Source organism: Pseudophryne corroboree, chromosome 2 (assembly GCF_028390025.1).
Source record: "Pseudophryne corroboree isolate aPseCor3 chromosome 2, aPseCor3.hap2, whole genome shotgun sequence".
Lineage (NCBI taxonomy): Eukaryota > Metazoa > Chordata > Amphibia > Anura > Myobatrachidae > Pseudophryne > Pseudophryne corroboree.
This window is the reverse complement of record NC_086445.1, coordinates 271613767-271630958: the sequence shown is the minus strand read 5'-3', so window position 1 is coordinate 271630958 and position 17192 is coordinate 271613767. Positions and strand designations below refer to the sequence as shown.

The 17192-nt window shown below is 45.5% G+C and overlaps 1 protein-coding gene across 1 annotated transcript in view; it reads left to right on the top strand.

Annotated features, from left to right (window-relative positions):
• The window catches only part of LRRC63 (leucine rich repeat containing 63), a 168195-nt gene that overhangs the window by 140418 nt on the left and 10585 nt on the right, over positions 1-17192 (top strand). The window contains exons 5-8 of the mRNA XM_063952812.1: positions 2274-2327; positions 10113-10261; positions 13999-14097; positions 15181-15317. Coding sequence (XP_063808882.1) covers positions 2274-2327; positions 10113-10261; positions 13999-14097; positions 15181-15317 — 439 coding nt within the window. The remainder of the gene's footprint in view (positions 1-2273; positions 2328-10112; positions 10262-13998; positions 14098-15180; positions 15318-17192) is intronic.

The following is a 17192-nucleotide window of genomic DNA, read 5'->3' as shown; positions in this document are numbered from 1 at the left end:
AAAAAGAGGCAATTTGGAGGCCCTTGCACAAACTGGCTTTATTCTACCTAAGTTGCCCTCCCACAAGTGTGTACTCCGAAAGAGTGTTTAGTGCCGCCGCTCACCTTGTCAGCAATCGGCGTACGAGGTTACATCCAGAAAATGTGGAGAAGATGATGTTCATTAAAATGAATTATAATCAATTCCTCCGCGGAGACATTGACCAGCAGCAATTGCCTCCACAAAGTACACAGGGAGCTGAGATGGTGGATTCCAGTGGGGACGAATTGATAATCTGTGAGGAGGGGGATGTACACGGTGATATATCGGAGGGTGAAGATGAGGTGGACATCTTGCCTCTGTAGAGCCAGTTTGTGCAAGGAGAGATTAATTGCTTCTTTTTTGGGGGGGGTCCAAACCAACCCGTCATATCAGTCACAGTCGTGTGGCAGACCCTGTCACTGAAATGATGGGTTGGTTAAAGTGTGCATGTCCTGTTTTGTTTATACAACATAAGGGTGGGTGGGAGGGCCCAAGGACAATTCCATCTTGCACCTCTTTTTTCTTTTCTTTTTCTTTGCATCATGTGCTGATTGGGGAGGGTTTTTTGGAAGGGACATCCTGCGTGACACTGCAGTGCCACTCCTAGATGGGCCCGGTGTTTGTGTCGGCCACTAGGGTCGCTAATCTTACTCACACAGCTACCTCATTGCGCCTCTTTTTTTCTTTGCGTCATGTGCTGTTTGGGGAGGGTTTTTTGGAAGGGCCATCCTGCGTGACACTGCAGTGCCACTCCTAGATGGGCCCGGTGTTTGTGTCGGCCACTAGGGTCGCTAATCTTACTCACACAGCTACCTCATTGCGCCTCTTTTTTTCTTTGCGTCATGTGCTGTTTGGGGAGGGTTTTTTGGAAGGGCCATCCTGCGTGACACTGCAGTGCCACTCCTAGATGGGCCCGGTGTTTGTGTCGGCCACTAGGGTCGCTAATCTTACTCACACAGCTACCTCATTGCGCCTCTTTTTTTCTTTGCGTCATGTGCTGTTTGGGGAGGGTTTTTTGGAAGGGACATCCTGCGTGACACTGCAGTGCCACTCCTAGATGGGCCCGGTGTTTGTGTCGGCCACTAGGGTCGCTTATCTTACTCACACAGCGACCTCGGTGCAAATTTTAGGACTAAAAATAATATTGTGAGGTGTGAGGTATTCAGAATAGACTGAAAATGAGTGTAAATTATGGTTTTTGAGGTTAATAATACTTTGGGATCAAAATGACCCCCAAATTCTATGATTTAAGCTGTTTTTTAGTGTTTTTTGAAAAAAACACCCGAATCCAAAACACACCCGAATCCGACAAAAAAAATTCGGTGAGGTTTTGCCAAAACGCGTTCGAACCCAAAACACGGCCGCGGAACCGAACCCAAAACCAAAACACAAAACCCGAAAAATTTCAGGCGCTCATCTCTAGTATGTATACCGGTCAGCCAGCACAGAGAGAAACACAGAGATGGAGGAAGAGTAGGAGCTATAATTACCAGTCTGTTTCTTTGCATTACAGCTGTAGGGACAGAAGATACCTGCTGTGTATAAGGGAACGCCTGAATAAATATTCATGGCAGGATAAAATACATTTCTCACCTAAAATTATTTCAAATGCTGTTGTATGTGTAAAACCATTAAAAATTAAATGTTTGTGAAATGTTTAGATTCTTATGGTTTTAGAAATATATCTTACTTGTCACATAAAGGGTGTGTCTGGGTAGTGTCAATGTATTTTCCATGTTTTGGGATTTTTTTCACAACCATTGTTTACGTCACACCATATCATTGATGAGCTCCCTCTGCTGCCATTTTGCAGATGTACTGTAAGTACCCCTAGCTGCACATGTTAGTTTACCATTGTAGTTGGCCCTATTACTAATCTTTATTGAGGCACTTTACTAGAGAGCCAAATGTGAGGAGGGATCAGGCTACCAATATAAATGACAGCTTCTGATTGGATGACTGAAGGGTGTCATGTTTATCAGTACATCTGACCTATCCTTTACATTGGCTCTCCAGCATTGTTTCCATGAGAGGACCCCAGTACAGGTTGGTACCTGAAACATTTACACCGGGGATAGGCAGAGATCCCAAGAGTTTATAAAGCAAAGTGTGTGGAAATATCCTTAAACAACTTTTCCAATACAGACATGACTGTGCTAATGAACAGAATATGTAAATGTTACCACTGTAGAATGATAATGTTTACTCTGTAAAATGTGCTATTAATTATTATTATTTTTTTTCCTTAACAGAACAACAGCTAGCACGTATAAAAGAGGGAGGGGTGGAATGTATACCAAATATAGGTTAGTGACTCTTTCTTTTTGTTATTATACTATGTGGTGTTTGTCTGTACATTAACCCTTTAATAGGTAGGTGGGTAAAAATCACGTAAGTACGTACGTGGGGTGCTCACAACTCATCATAAAAAAAATAGTTGCACGTGATACGTCTACAAATAGATCAACTGTACATCATCTAAAGATTCTCTAGACCTTTACCAACAAGAAAACAAATGTTAGAATAATTAATTTTGTGACATTAATTTTATTCCTATTTAAAAAGAAATTACAACATTTTGGAAATTGACCAATTACTCAATCACTAGCTTTCCCTCTTCTTGTCGATTGACATTTTACTGTAAAGGGAGCTGTAAAGCAAAAATATCAACACATTACACCGAACTATGGGGGTCATTCCGAAGTGATCGCTTGCTAGCAACTTTTTGCAGCACTGCGATTAGGTTAAAACTAGGCAAAACTGCGCATGCGTATGGACCGCAATGCGCAGGCACGTCGTACGGGTACAAAGAGGATCGGTGCTGGGCGATGGATTTAACAAAGAATCCATTCGCATAGTCGGTCGCAAGGTGATTGACAGGAAGAGGGCGTTTATGGGTGTCAACTGACCGTTTTCTGGGAGTGTTAGGAAAACGTAGGCGTGTTCAAGCGTTTGCAGGGCTGGTGTCTGACGTCAATCCTGGGACTAAAAAGACTGAAGTGATCGCAGCGGCTCAGTAAGTCCAGAGCTACTCAGAAACTGCACAAACTGTACCGCTTGGCTGCAAAGGTGTTTGCACACTTGCAAAGCGTAAATACATTCCCCCATAGGTGGCGACTATCTGATAGCAGCGTTGCAAAAAGTTGCTATGTAGTGATCAACTCGGAATGACCCCCCTATGAGCCTAAGTCAGCATGGATTGCTATTCAGAGAATTGGCAAATTGAATGACTGCACATGTGTAGCATACGCATTGCGCACGCGCTTGGTGTAATAGCAAAAAAAAAATGCGTACAGTTTGTAATCGCAATGTAGCCGCTGTGTGACTGACAGGAAGCCGGCGTTTCTGAGCGGAAACCTGCCGTTTTCTGGGTGTGTCAGAACGCAGGCGTGCCCAGGTGTTTTTGGGGATGGTCTCTGACGCCAGCGCAGACCAATTCCAGGCCGTCTCAGTCACAGATTAGTTGCAGCCTCAGACCTACTTACATTTGCTCAGACGGCTAACAATCTTCGATGTTCCGGAAATTGCATATGCATCTGCGAATGGATAGTGATCTGCGATTCATTTGCAAACTTGCACGGGGCATTTTTTCTTCCTGTCAGAGCGGCGCCTTTCTACTCACAGACAACTGCAAATTCTCAGAATAACGATTCATACTGAATTAGGCCCTATGATAATAATCAGAAAATTGCATTAACAAAAAAGGATAATGTAACTTTGTACCTGCGGTGATCACAGCACCCTGCTCCTAATTTCATTTTGCAGAGAAAGCAGTAGAATGGCTTGGGTATAATGGCATATATTCTAACCTCTAATTGAAAGATTGGCAGAAACAACCGCATTTCTCTGACGTCCTAAGTGGATGCTGGGGACTCCGTCAGGACCATGGGGATTAGCGGCTCCGCAGGAGACAGGGCACAAAAGTAAAAGCTTTAGGATCAGGTGGTGTGCACTGGCTCCTCCCCCCATGACCCTCCTCCAAGCCTCAGTTAGATTTTTGTGCCCGGCCGAGAAGGGTGCAATCTAGGTGGCTCTCCTAAAGAGCTGCTTAGAGTAAAAGTTTTGTTAGGTTTTTTATTTTCAGTGAGTCCTGCTGGCAACAGGCTCACTGCTACGAGGGACTTAGGGGAGAGAAGTGAACTCACCTGCGTGCAGGATGGATTGGCTTCTTAGGCTACTGGACACCATTAGCTCCAGAGGGATCGAACACAGGCCCAGCCATGGAGTCCGGTCCCAGAGCCGCGCCGCCGACCCCCTTGCAGATGCCGAAGAGTGAAGAGGTCCAGAAACCGGCGGCAGAAGACTTTTCAGTCTTCATGAGGTAGCGCACAGCACTGCAGCTGTGCGCCATTGTTGTCAGCACACTTCACACCAGCGGTCACTGAGGGTGCAGGGCGCTGGGGGGGGCGCCCTGGGCAGCAATGAAATACCTATACTGGCTAAAAGATACATCACATATAGCCCCTGGGGCTATATGGATGTATTTAACCCCTGCCAGGTCTCAGAAAAACGGGAGAAGAAGCCCGCCGAAAAGGGGGCGGAGCCTATTCTCCTCAGCACACAGCGCCATTTTCCCTCACAGAAATGCTGGTGGGAAGGCTCCCAGGCTCTCCCCTGCACTGCACTACAGAAACAGGGTTAAAACAGAGAGGGGGGGCACTTATTTGGCGATATGATTATATATATTAAGATGCTATAAGGGAAAAACACTTATATAAAGGTTGTCCCTGTATAATTATAGCGTTTTGGTGTGTGCTGGCAAACTCTCCCTCTGTCTCCCCAAAGGGTCCTGTCCTCTATCAGAGCATTCCCTGTGTGTGTGCTGTGTGTCGGTACGTGTGTGTCGACATGTATGAGGACGATGTTGGTGAGGAGGCGGAGCAATTGCCTGTAATGGTGATGTCACTCTCTAGGGAGTCGACACCGGAATGGATGGCTTATTTAGGGAATTACGTGATAATGTCAACACGCTGCAAGGTCGGTTGATGACATGAGACGGCCGGCAAACCAATTAGTACCTGTCCAGGCGTCTCAAACACCGTCAGGGGCTTTAAAACGCCCATTTACCTCAGTCGGTCGACACAGACACAGACTCCAGTGTCGACGGTGAAGAAACAAACGTATTTTCCATTTGGGCCACACGTTACATGTTAAGGGCAATGAAGGAGGTGTTACATATTTCTGATACTACAAGTACCACAAAAGAGGTTATTATGTGGGGTGTGAAAAAACTACCTGTAGTTTTTCCTGAATCAGATAAATTAAATGAAGTGTGTGATGATGCGTGGGTTTTCCCCGATAGAAAATTATTGGCGTTATACCCTTTCCCGCCAGAAGTTAGGGCGCGTTGGGAAACACCCCTTAGGGTGGATAAGGCGCTCACACGCTTATCAAAACAAGTGGCGTTACCGTCTCCAGATACGGCCGCCCTCAAGGAGCCAGCTGATAGGAGGCTGGAAAATATCCTAAAAAGTATATACACACATACTGGTGTTATACTGCGACCAGCGATCGCCTCAGCCTGGATGTGCAGCGCTGGGGTGGCTTGGTCGGATTCCCTGACTGAAAATATTGATACCCTTGACAGGGACAGTATTTTATTGACTATAGAGCATTTAAAGGATGCATTTCTATATATGCGAGATGCACAGAGGGATATTTGCACTCTGGCATCAAGAGAAAGTGCGATGTCCATATCTGCCAGAAGATGTTTATGGACACGACAGTGGTCAGGTGATGCAGATTCCAAACGGCACATGGAAGTATTGCCGTATAAAGGGGAGGAGTTATTTGGGGTCGGTCCATCGGACCTGGTGGCCACAGCAACAGCTGGAAAATCCACCTTTTTTACCCCAAGTCACATCTCAGCAGAAAAAGACACCGTCTTTTCAGCCTCAGTCCTTTCGTCCCCATAAGGGCAAGCAGGCAAAAGGCCAGTCATATCTGCCCAGGGATAGAGGAAAGGGAAGAAGACTGCAGCAGGCAGCCCATTCCCAGGAACAGAAGCCCTCCACCGCTTTTGCCAAGTCCTCAGCATGACGCTGGGGCCGTACAAGCGGACTCAGCTGCGGTGGGGGGTCGTCTCAAGAGTTTCAGCGCGCAGTGGGCTCACTCGCAAGTGGACCCCTGGATCCTACAAGTAGTATCCCAGGGGTACAGATTGGAAGTTCGAGACGTCTCCCCCTCGCAGGTTCCTGAAGTCTGCTTTACCAACGTCTCCCTCCGACAGGGAGGCAGTATTGGAAACAATTCACAAGCTGTATTCCCAGCAGGTGATAATCAAAGTACCCCTCCTACAACAAGGAAAGGGGTATTATTCCACACTATATTGTGGTACTGAAGCCAGACGGCTCGGTGAGACCTATTCTAAATCTGAAATATTTGAACGCTTACATACAAAGGTTCAAATCAAGATGGAGTCACTCAGAGCAGTGATAGCGAACCAGGAAGAAGGGGACTATATGGTGTCCCTGGACATCAAGGATGCTTACCTCCATGTCCCAATTTGCCCTTCTCACCAAGGGTACCTCAGGTTCGTGGTACAAAACTGTCACTATCAGTTTCAGACGCTGCCGTTTGGATTGTCCACGGCACCCCGGGTCTTTACCAAGGTAATGGCCGAAATGATGATTCTTCTTCAAAGAAAAGGCGTCTTAATTATCCCTTACTTGGACGATCTCCTGATAAGGGCAAGGTCCAGAGAACAGTTGGAGGTCGGAGTAGCACTATCTCAAGTAGTTCTACGACAGCACGGGTGGATTCTAAATATTCCAAAATCGCAGCTGTCTCCGACGACACGTCTGCTGTTCCTAGGGATGATTCTGGACACAGTTCAGAAAAAGGTGTTTCTCCCGGAGGAGAAAGCCAGGGAGTTATCCGAGCTAGTCAGGAACCTCCTAAAACCAGGAAAAGTGTCAGTGCATCATTGCACAAGGGTCCTGGGAAAAATGGTGGCTTCTTACGAAGCGATTCCATTCGGCAGATTTCACGCAAGAACTTTTCAGTGGGATCTGCTGGAAAAATGGTCCGGATCGCATCTTCAGATGCATCAGCGGATAACCCTGTCTCCAAGGACAAGGGTGTCTCTTCTGTGGTGGCTGCAGAGTGCTCATCTACTAAAGGGCCACAGATTCGGCATTCAGGACTGGGTCCTGGTGACCACGGATGCCAGCCTGAACGGCTGGGGAGCAGTCACACAAGGAAAAAATTTCCAGGGAGTGTGATCAAGTCTGGAGACTTCTCTCCACATAAATATACTGGAGCTAAGAGCAATTTACAATGCTCTAAGCTTAGCAAGACCTCTGCTTCAAGGTCAGCCGGTATTGATCCAGTGGGACAATATCACGGCAGTCGCCCACGTAAACAGACTGGGCGGCACAAGAAGCAGGAGGGCAATGGCAGAAACTGCAAGGATTCTTCGCTGGGCGGAAAATCATGTGTTAGCACTGTCAGCAGTGTTCATTCCGGGAGTGGACAACTGGGAAGCAGACTTCCTCAGCACGACCTCCACCCGGGAGAGTGGGGACTTCATCGGGAAGTCTTCCACATGATTGTGAACCGTTGGGAAAGACCAAAGGTGGACATGATGGCGTCCCGCCTGAACAAAAAACTGGACAGGTATTGCGCCAGGTCAAGAGACCCTCAGGCAATAGCTGTGGACGTTCTGGTAACACCGTGGGTGTACCAGTCGGTGTATGTGTTCCCTCCTCTGCTTCTCATACCTAAGGTACTGAGAATTATAAGACGTAGAGGAGTAAGAACTATACTCGTGGCTCCGGATTGGCCAAGAAGGACTTGGTACCCGGAACTTCAAGAGATGCTCACAGAGGACTCATGGCCTCTGCCGCTAAGAAGGGACTTGCTTCAGCAAGTACCATGTCTGTTCCAAGACTTACCGCGGCTGCGTTTGACGGCATGGCGGTTGAACGCCGGATCCTAAGGGAAAAAGGCATTCCGGAAGAGGTCATTCCTACCCTGGTCAAAGCCAGGAAGGAGGTGACCGCACAACATTATCACCACATGTGGCAAAAATATGTTGCGTGGTGTGAGGCCAGGAAGGCCCCACGAAGAAATTTCAACTCGGTCGATTCCTGCATTTCCTGCAAACAGGAGTGTCTATGGGCCTCAAATTGGGGTCCATTAAGGTTCAAATTTCGGCCCTGTCGATTTTCTTCCAGAAAGAATTGGCTTCAGTTCCTGAAGTCCAGAAGTTTGTCAAGGGAGTACTGCATATACAACCCCCTTTTGTGCCTCCAGTGGCACTGTGGGATCTCAACGTAGTTCTGGGATTCCTCAAAACACATTGGTTTAAACCGCTCAAATCTGTGGATTTGAAATATTTCACATGGAAAGTGACCATGATGTTGGCCCTGGCCTCGGCCAGGCGAGTGTCAGAATTGGCGGCTTTGTCTCACAAAAGCCCATATCTGATTGTCCATTCGGACAGGGCAGAGCTGCGGACTCGTCCCCAGTTTCTCCATAAGGTGGTGTCAGCGTTTCACCTGAACCAGCTTATTGTGGTACCTGCGGCTACTAGGGACTTGGAGGACTCCAAGTTGCTAGATGTTGTCAGGGCCCTGAAAATATAGGTTTCCAGGACGGCTGGAGTCAGGAAAACTGACTTGCTGTTATCCTGTATGCACCCAACAAACTGGGTGCTCTTGCTTCTAAGCAGACGATTGCTAGTTGGATGTGTAGTACAATTCAGCTTGCACATTCTGTGGCAGGCCTGCCACAGCCAAAATATGTAAATGCCCATTCCACAAGGAAGGTGGGCTCATCTTGGGCGGCTGCCCGAGGGGTCTCGGCTTTACAACTTTGCCGAGCTGCTACTTGGTCAGGGGCACACCCTGGCTGAGGAGGACCTGGAGTTCTCTCATTCGGTGCTGCAGAGTCATCCGCACTCTCCCGCCCGTTTGGGAGCTTTGGTATAATCCCCATGGTCCTGACGGAGTCCCCAGCATCCACTTAGGACGTCAGAGAAAATAAGAATTTACTTACCGATAATTCTATTTCTCGTAGTCCGTAGTGGATGCTGGGCACCCATCCCAAGTGCGGATTGTCTGCAATACTTGTACATAGTTATTGTTACAAAAATCGGGTTATTATTGTTGTGAGCCATCTTTTCAGAGGCTCCGCTGTTATCATGCTGTTAACTGGGTTCAGATCACAGGTTGTACAGTGTGATTGGTGTGGCTGGTATGAGTCTTACCCGGGATTCAAAATCCTTCCTTATTGTGTACGCTCGTCCGGGCACAGTATCCTAACTGAGGCTTGGAGGAGGGTCATGGGGGGAGGAGCCAGTGCACACCACCTGATCCTAAAGCTTTTACTTTTGTGCCCTGTCTCCTGCGGAGCCGCTAATCCCCATGGTCCTGACGGAGTCCCCAGCATCCACTACGGACTACGAGAAATAGAATTATCGGTAAGTAAATTCTTATTTTCAGAACTATCTACAATGGAAGACCGTGGGGTGCTGTGAGCATCAAACATACCCAGGAACAGGTTAATGACTTGCAGAGCAGAAAAGCTGAAACAGATAAAATTTGTTTCTTCATTAAAAGTGAGTAATTGGATTATGTTTTATAAACCGGAAAATCAACTGCATCATCTCGCCAAGCATGTACTAAGGTGTTAATGCAGTACTAACTTTCTCGCCTTTTTCAGTAATCTAAAAATAAATCAGCAAGCTTTTTGGCTAGAACATACTATATGCAGAGTTCCAACTAGCTAGCCCACATCCCCTCTAACCCTTGAGGGCAGCCTCGGTGTAACTATATGTATTTTTGCATCACAATGTAATTACAAAATGTAGTTTCTGAATTTCTATTATTTATTTGAACTTTCTCAGATGTTCTTTGAAACAATTTTTAAAATCTTATTTTTATTCAGTTAGCAAAATGTTGGTCTTCATAGTGCAGAACTAGCTTAATTTTAATGAACGATAACATATTGTAAACAGACAATATAAGGTTGTAATTTAATGTAAATGTTATATAGAAGTAAAAGTAGCAAGCTATTTTATTCTGTTATATAATACATGTAAATACCATATTCATCACTGTATAACATTCTTGTTTACCGTTTTGAAGGAGATGGTTCCATACATCAGTTCTTTAATTCACAAAGTTTGCAAGACTCTGGAACATTGTATCGGGATCAGAGCAAAATGATAGCAACACACTGTGATCTTGCAGTGTTGGAGTGCCTTGTACATGGAGGAAATAGTCTCAGTCTAAAGGTAAGAAGTCCTGGCTTTTATGTGTATTCAGTCATTTGTGCTGCTGCTGATGCCTAAAGGGCCCCATACACTTATCCGACCGCATGTCGGAGGCGATAGCAGGTGATCACCCCAGCAGCCTCCCGGGGGGGGGGGTTCAGGATTGGCCAAGATACATTGTATGCTGCCCTTTTGCATCCGATGTATCCTGGGCGATCCCAGCCATGCCCCCGGGGTCGGACCTGATTGAATGTGCAGCACATTCAATCTGGAGGATCAGATCCGATGCTCACGGGAACGCGCATCGGATCGGACCAGAGACACCTAAAAAATGCCCGGTTTCACCCAATATATCGGGCTGAAATCGGGCATAATAGCTCTAGTGTATGGGGCTCTTTACTGGAAACACTGCGATGTACAGAGAATGATGTGTCAGGAGGCGGCCTGTATCCAGAAGCTTAGAGTTTGCATAAATAATTGAATATAAGCAGAGAATAGCAGCTAAAGCGTCTATCTTGACTTTAGTAAATTATCTTCTACAGATGGTGCATGGTGCCCACCAGACTAATAAAAATCTATGGCTCGGCCTCTCCTATTGCATACACTTTACCTCCTTCCTCCACTTTTTGTTGGCCTGTCCCACTATGTCAGCTTTGTGGTATAAAATGCCCTATCCTCTTGGAGCTACCAATAAAGGGAATCACAAATAACAAAAATGGCTGTCCTAATCCTAAATGCAGCTAAGTGCTTATTTTGAAGCCATCGAGAACACTAAGAAATGTAAATACTTACCCCTACTGCACTGTAAATAATAGCATACAGTGGCCATGGAAAATTACCACTTACCTAAATAACGAAACCTATAAATGTAACCAGACGTGGGAACTCTGGTTCCTGTTTATAAAAAAAATACTTTTCTAGACAGCTCCTCCCAAGGAATCGTGTACCAGTGGTCAGGGGGCCGCAGTCTTACCTCTCCGCTGTTCGTTGAGGCTGTGGGTCTGTGCGGGTGTCAGGGACACACGATCTACATGCTGCCACTGCTTCCAGCCACGTTATTAGGCTCCTGCATCGCTGTCTGCTGTTAGTCTACAGAGTGCCTTCTGCCTAGTATCCTCGGTACCAGTCAGTTCTGCTATTGCCAAGTCTAGCTTAGCTATTGTCTGTTTCCAGACAGTTCCACTGTTGTCCAGTCTTGCTTGTCTAATATCTCTGATACCAGCCATTTCTCTTATCACCAGTGTCCTTGTTTCCAGACGGATTTATTACGACCAAGCCTGGCTGAATCAGTTATTGCCAAGCCCAGTAGACCATTGCCTCTAGGACCTATCCGGTCCATTTATCCCAAGCTTAATTTTGACTAATTGTCTCCATTCCTCTGCCTGCCAGTGGTCATCTTTACTCTACCAGTCCAGCACCATGGGCCTAATTCTGAGTTGATCGCAGCAGCAAATTTGTTAGCAGTTGGGCAAAACCATGGGGATCATTCCGAGTTGTTCGCTCGTTATTTTTTTCTCGCAACGGAGTGATTAGTCGCTAATGCGCATGCGCAATGTCCGCAGTGCGACTGCGCCAAGTAAATTTGCTATGCAGTTAGGAATTTTACTCACGGCATTACAAGGTTTTTTATTCGTTCTGGTGATCGTAATGTGATTGACAGGAAGTGGGTGTTTCTGGGCGGAAACTGGCCGTTTTATGGGTGTGTGTGAAAAAACGCTACCGTTTCTGGGAAAAACGCGGGAGTGGCTGGAGAAACGGAGGAGTGTCTGGGCGAACGCTGGGAGTGTTTGTGACGTCAAACCAGGAACGACACTGACTGAACTGATCGCAGATGCCGAGTAAGTGTGGAGCTACTCAGAAACTGCTAAGAAGTGTCTATTCGCAATTCTGCTAATCTTTCGTTAGCAATTTTGATAAGCTAAGATTCACTCCCAGTAGGCGGCGGCTTAGCGTGTGCAAAGCTGCTAAAAGCAGCTTGCGAGCGAACAACTCGGAATGACCCCCCATGTGCACTGCAGGTGGAGCAGATGTAACATGTGCAGAGAGGGTTAGATTTGGGTGGGGTGTGTTCCAACTGAAATCTAAATTGCAGTGTAAAAATAAAGCAGCCAGTATTTACCCTGCACAGAAACAAAATAATAACCCACCCAAATCTAACTCTCTCTGCAAATGTTATATCTGCCCACCCCTGCAGTGCACATGGGCCCTCATTCCGAGTTGTTCGCTCGCAAGGCGAATGTAGCAGAGTTACACACGCTAAGCCGCCGCCTACTGGGAGTGAATCTTAGCTTCTTAAAATTGCGACCGACGTACGCGCAATATTGCGATTACAAACGAGTTAGCAGTTTCAGAGTAGCTCCAGACTTACTCTGCCTGTGCGATCATTTCAGTGCTTGTCGTTCCTGGTTGACGTCACAAACACACCCAGCGTTCGCCCAGGCACTCCCACCGTTTCCCCGGCCACTCCTGCGTTTTTTCCGGAAACGGTAGCGTTTTCAGCCACACGCCCCTGAAACGCCGTGTATCCGCCCAGTAACACCCATTTCCTGTCAATCACATTACGATCGCCGGAGCGAAGAAAAAGCCGTGAGTAAAAATACTATCTTCATAGTAAAGTTACTTGGCGCAGTCGCAGTGCGAACATTGCGCATGCGTACTAAGCGGATTTTCACTGCGATGCGATGAAAAATACCGAGCGAACAACTCGGAATGAGGGCCATGGTTTTGCCCAATTGCTAACAAACTTGCTGCTGCGATCAACTCAGAATTACCCCTCATGTTATCAGTTCTGCTAACTCTTAGCCAGTTTATGAGGAAGACATATATGCATCTCCCTCAACTTCTACACACTGGGGGTAATTCTGAGTTGATCGCAGCAGGAACTTTGTTAGCAGTTGGGCAAAACCATGTGCACTGCAGTGGAGGCAGATATAACATGTGCAGAGAGAGTTAGATTTGGGTGGGTTATTTTGTTTCTGTGCAGGGTAAATACTGGCTGCTTTATTTTTACACTGCAATTTAGATTTCAGTTGGAACACACCCCACCCAAATCTAAATCTCTCTTCACATGTTATATCTGCCCCCCCTGCAGTGCACATGGTTTTGCCCAACTGCTAAGAAATTTGCTGCTGCGATCAACTCTGAATTACCCCCACTGCCTCATGCCTCCTCTCACTTCTGAGACCATTCCGGCATTACAGCTTTGAGTTCCATGATACAAGGACTTCCAGATCTCTGATTATAATTCCCAAATATTTATTCTTTCTTTAATATGTAGAATGAGGTTGCCCACCATAGCCCCCTAGCCCCTATACCTACTACACATCTTTACTAATCCTTCACTACCCCACTCCCACTCCTTCCCTTACCAGCATCCAACACTCCCTATTAGCCATTTACTCAGCTCTAGCCATACTGTAATCTGGCTCTGGGGCTCTAATACGCATGTATATATCTATTGCACATGTTTATGCATGAGACCTTTGAACTGGAGTAAACTTTTGTATTGAAAATCAGCCTTCAATATGATACAATTTATTGGAGAAATCATCTTTCAAACCAAATAATAAGGTATTTATTTAGCAACTGACCCCCTAGGGTAAAAGTATCTTAAATATATGAACTTCTCTAAAGATATTATGCTGTAAATTATACCTTAGCACTTTGACAACTTTGTAAATATTATTTGTTGCCGTCTATACTAATTAGTTACATGTCCACTCATTATAAACTACTATAACACATTATTCTTTTTTTAGGCCTATTTTATATCCAAACTTCCAGACCTGACCCCGCTACGTAACACTTTATTTTACCTGAACTTGTCTTTTAATGAATTCTGGCAATTTCCCACAGAGGTAAGGTGCAGACGTAACTATTGGTATAAAATGTGGCCTTTCTGTAGTACTGCTGGATGGAGGTAGTGATGAACAATTAGCTAAATACATTGCATTATATGTCTGGGTTCCTTTTGTGTTTTCCATAAATCCCTTTATATCAGGCAGCCAGTATTTCCCCTTCTGCTTAGTGCATTAACTCAAATGAATACACAGTGTGATTTGTGTCATATTCAAGGGCACCAGAATAAATAACTGTACCTGGATTATATAAAGGATTTAGTGAAAACTACAGAAGGAAGCAATAATGCCCTTAAAAAATGTTGCGTTAGGGCATATGCAGTTCAGTAGATATAACTAGTATATGTGATATAAAAGTTCTTTACTTTTTATGGCCCTATACCAGTGGTTACCAAACTGTGTGCCGTGTCTCCCTGGGGTGCCTCAGGACACTTGCAGGGGTGCCTTGGATTGGTGATCCAGGACCAATTAAAATTATTTATGGTCAATGTAATAGGCAAAACCAGTGCTGGTGGCTGCCAGTCATATACTATGTGGACAAACAGAAGCAATTCCTGTCCCAAACCACACAATTGAACCTAAGGATGACATATAAACACAATTTACTTCATTTAATATTTATTCTAAATCTCTCAATAAAAAACTTTTGGCCTGGGGTGCCGTGAAAAAAATTCTGATACTCCGTGATTTAAAAAAGTTTGGCAACCACTGCCCTATACATTATAATTATACATTATGGCCCTATACATTATAATTATACATTATGGCCCTATACATCTGTGACAAGAGATAACTTATATAGTAATCAAACAATTATTAGCATTAAATCATGTATAATTTAGAATGATATCTCATTATTACTAACAGTTTAAAACAAAATATTATAGTTTATATTAGTACCCTTTTTGACAGGTAAGGCTATTTTGTTACCATCTGACTTAGGGTTTGTGTGGGCCAATTTAGGATGAGACGGCGCTAGATGGGCTGTACAGTATGTTCTTTTCACTCCAGGCCAATTGTTCAGTCGCTCATGCCAAATCTTTCAACCTTCCTGTTAGAAATGAATATTGGCTCATGTTTCAGGTATACAAGCTTGAACATTTGGAGTCACTTAAACTGAGAAACAACCCAATCAAGGAGATCCCATATGGTGTCCACAAACTGAAGAAGATCAGAACTTTCATCATGTCGTTTTGTTCTTTGTCCTCCCTTCCTGCTGGGTATGGCGGCCACATCATTACTAGACTTACAAAAGGATCTGATAGCTTGAAGCATTGGGGGTCATTCCGAGTTGATCGCTAGCTGCATTCGTTCGCTGTGCAGCGATGAGGCAAAAAAAACGGCACTTCTGCACATGCGTATGCGGAACAATATGCACGCGCGACGTACTATTACAACGAACGATGTAGGTTCACACAGGGTCTAGCGAAGCTTTTCAGTCGCACTGCTGACCGCAGAGTGATTGACACGAAGTGGGCGTTTCTGGGTGACAACTGACTGTTTTCAGGGAGTGTTCGGAAAAACGCAGGCGTGCCAGGAAAAATGCAGGCGTGGCTGGGCGAACGTAGGGCGTGTTTGTGACGTCAAAACAGGAACTGAATAGTCCTGAAGCGATCGCAAGCGCTGAGTAGGTTTTGAGCTACTCTAAAACTGCACAAAAAAACTTTGTAGCCGCTCTGCAATCCTGTCGTTAGTACTTCTGCTAAGCTAAAATACACTCCCAGTGGGCGGCGGCATAGCGTTTGCACGGCTGCTAAAAACTACTAGCGAGCGATCAACGCGGAATGACCACCATTGTGTACATTTGATGGGTTCAATATGGTTTGTGTGGTATAAAGAAACTCCTCTGCTAGCACAAAGATACTCCATTCCCAATTAGATATGTTGCACATAGTACTTGCGCCCTCTCTCCCTTTGATCCAAACCCAGTTACTTCCTTGAACATCATACTGATTCCTCTAAGCTTTCTGGGGTCTGAATAGTTCTGACAGCATCCAACTCACACTTTCCTGGTCCCGGCAGCGTAAACCCCCTTCAGGTTACTCAGATAGCTGATGTTCACGCATGTTATCCAATGCTGACTCCTTAGATGCAACAGCTTGTCACAGAAGCCTGCGAGAGTCGTCTATTTACACAAGATGCCTCCTGCTTCTTTTGAATAAGTTATCAGCAGTGGCTGCGACAACCGCTTCAGCTGCTAATGCATTAGCTTAGCCCCACAGTGCTACGTTCATGTGATTTGACGTGTATATATATGTATAGAGAGAGAGAGAGAGACCTTTTGGATATGTAAAGCAAAAGCACTTAAAAGTTTCACTGTAGGGTGGCTCTCAGGTATATTCATTGTTTCCATTTTTATTCTAAAATATTTGATCTGTAACAGAAATATCTTTCATGTATTGTATTACTTTTATTATAACTTGTATATAAAATATATGTATTTTTGTTGGTATTTGTCTTACTGTGATGTATGCCAGCATACATGAAATAAGAGTTTAGTTAAAATAAGATAAAAAAAAAAATTATATTACAAAATAATTTTGTCTAAAACTTATTCCATCATTCCGATGGAGCAGTGGTTCCCAAACTGGGTGCCATGGAACCCCGGGGTGCCTTGGGGAACTTGTAAGTGTGCCCTAGGTTGGTGGTCATGGACCAAATAAGCAAAACCAGTGCTTGTGGCTTCCAATCATAATGTGGACAAACAGAAGTGACTCCTGTCCCTCACCCAAAGACACTTTAAGAGAGGAGGGGGCCCGTGTGCAGTCTCCGATTGAGCCTCCTCCTCTCCGGCGTTGCAGTAGCCTCTGGGATTACGCCAGAGTCTACTGCGCATGCGCTTGTCTCTGGGAACATGGCACCTGCGCTGCATTCCCAGGGACATCTGTATTGCACATTCGCGAATGACAGGAAAATGGCAATGGCGGCCATTTGCCAAGAGGTTTGTGCAGCTCGGCAAACAGCGCCAAGCCAACAGAGCAGTAAGTATAATTAAATGGGCACAGGGTGTGTGGTGTGTGGCCCCTCCTGGACTCTGGGGCCCGTGCCACATTGCACCCATTATAGATACGTCAGTGCTCTCACCACATAACTGA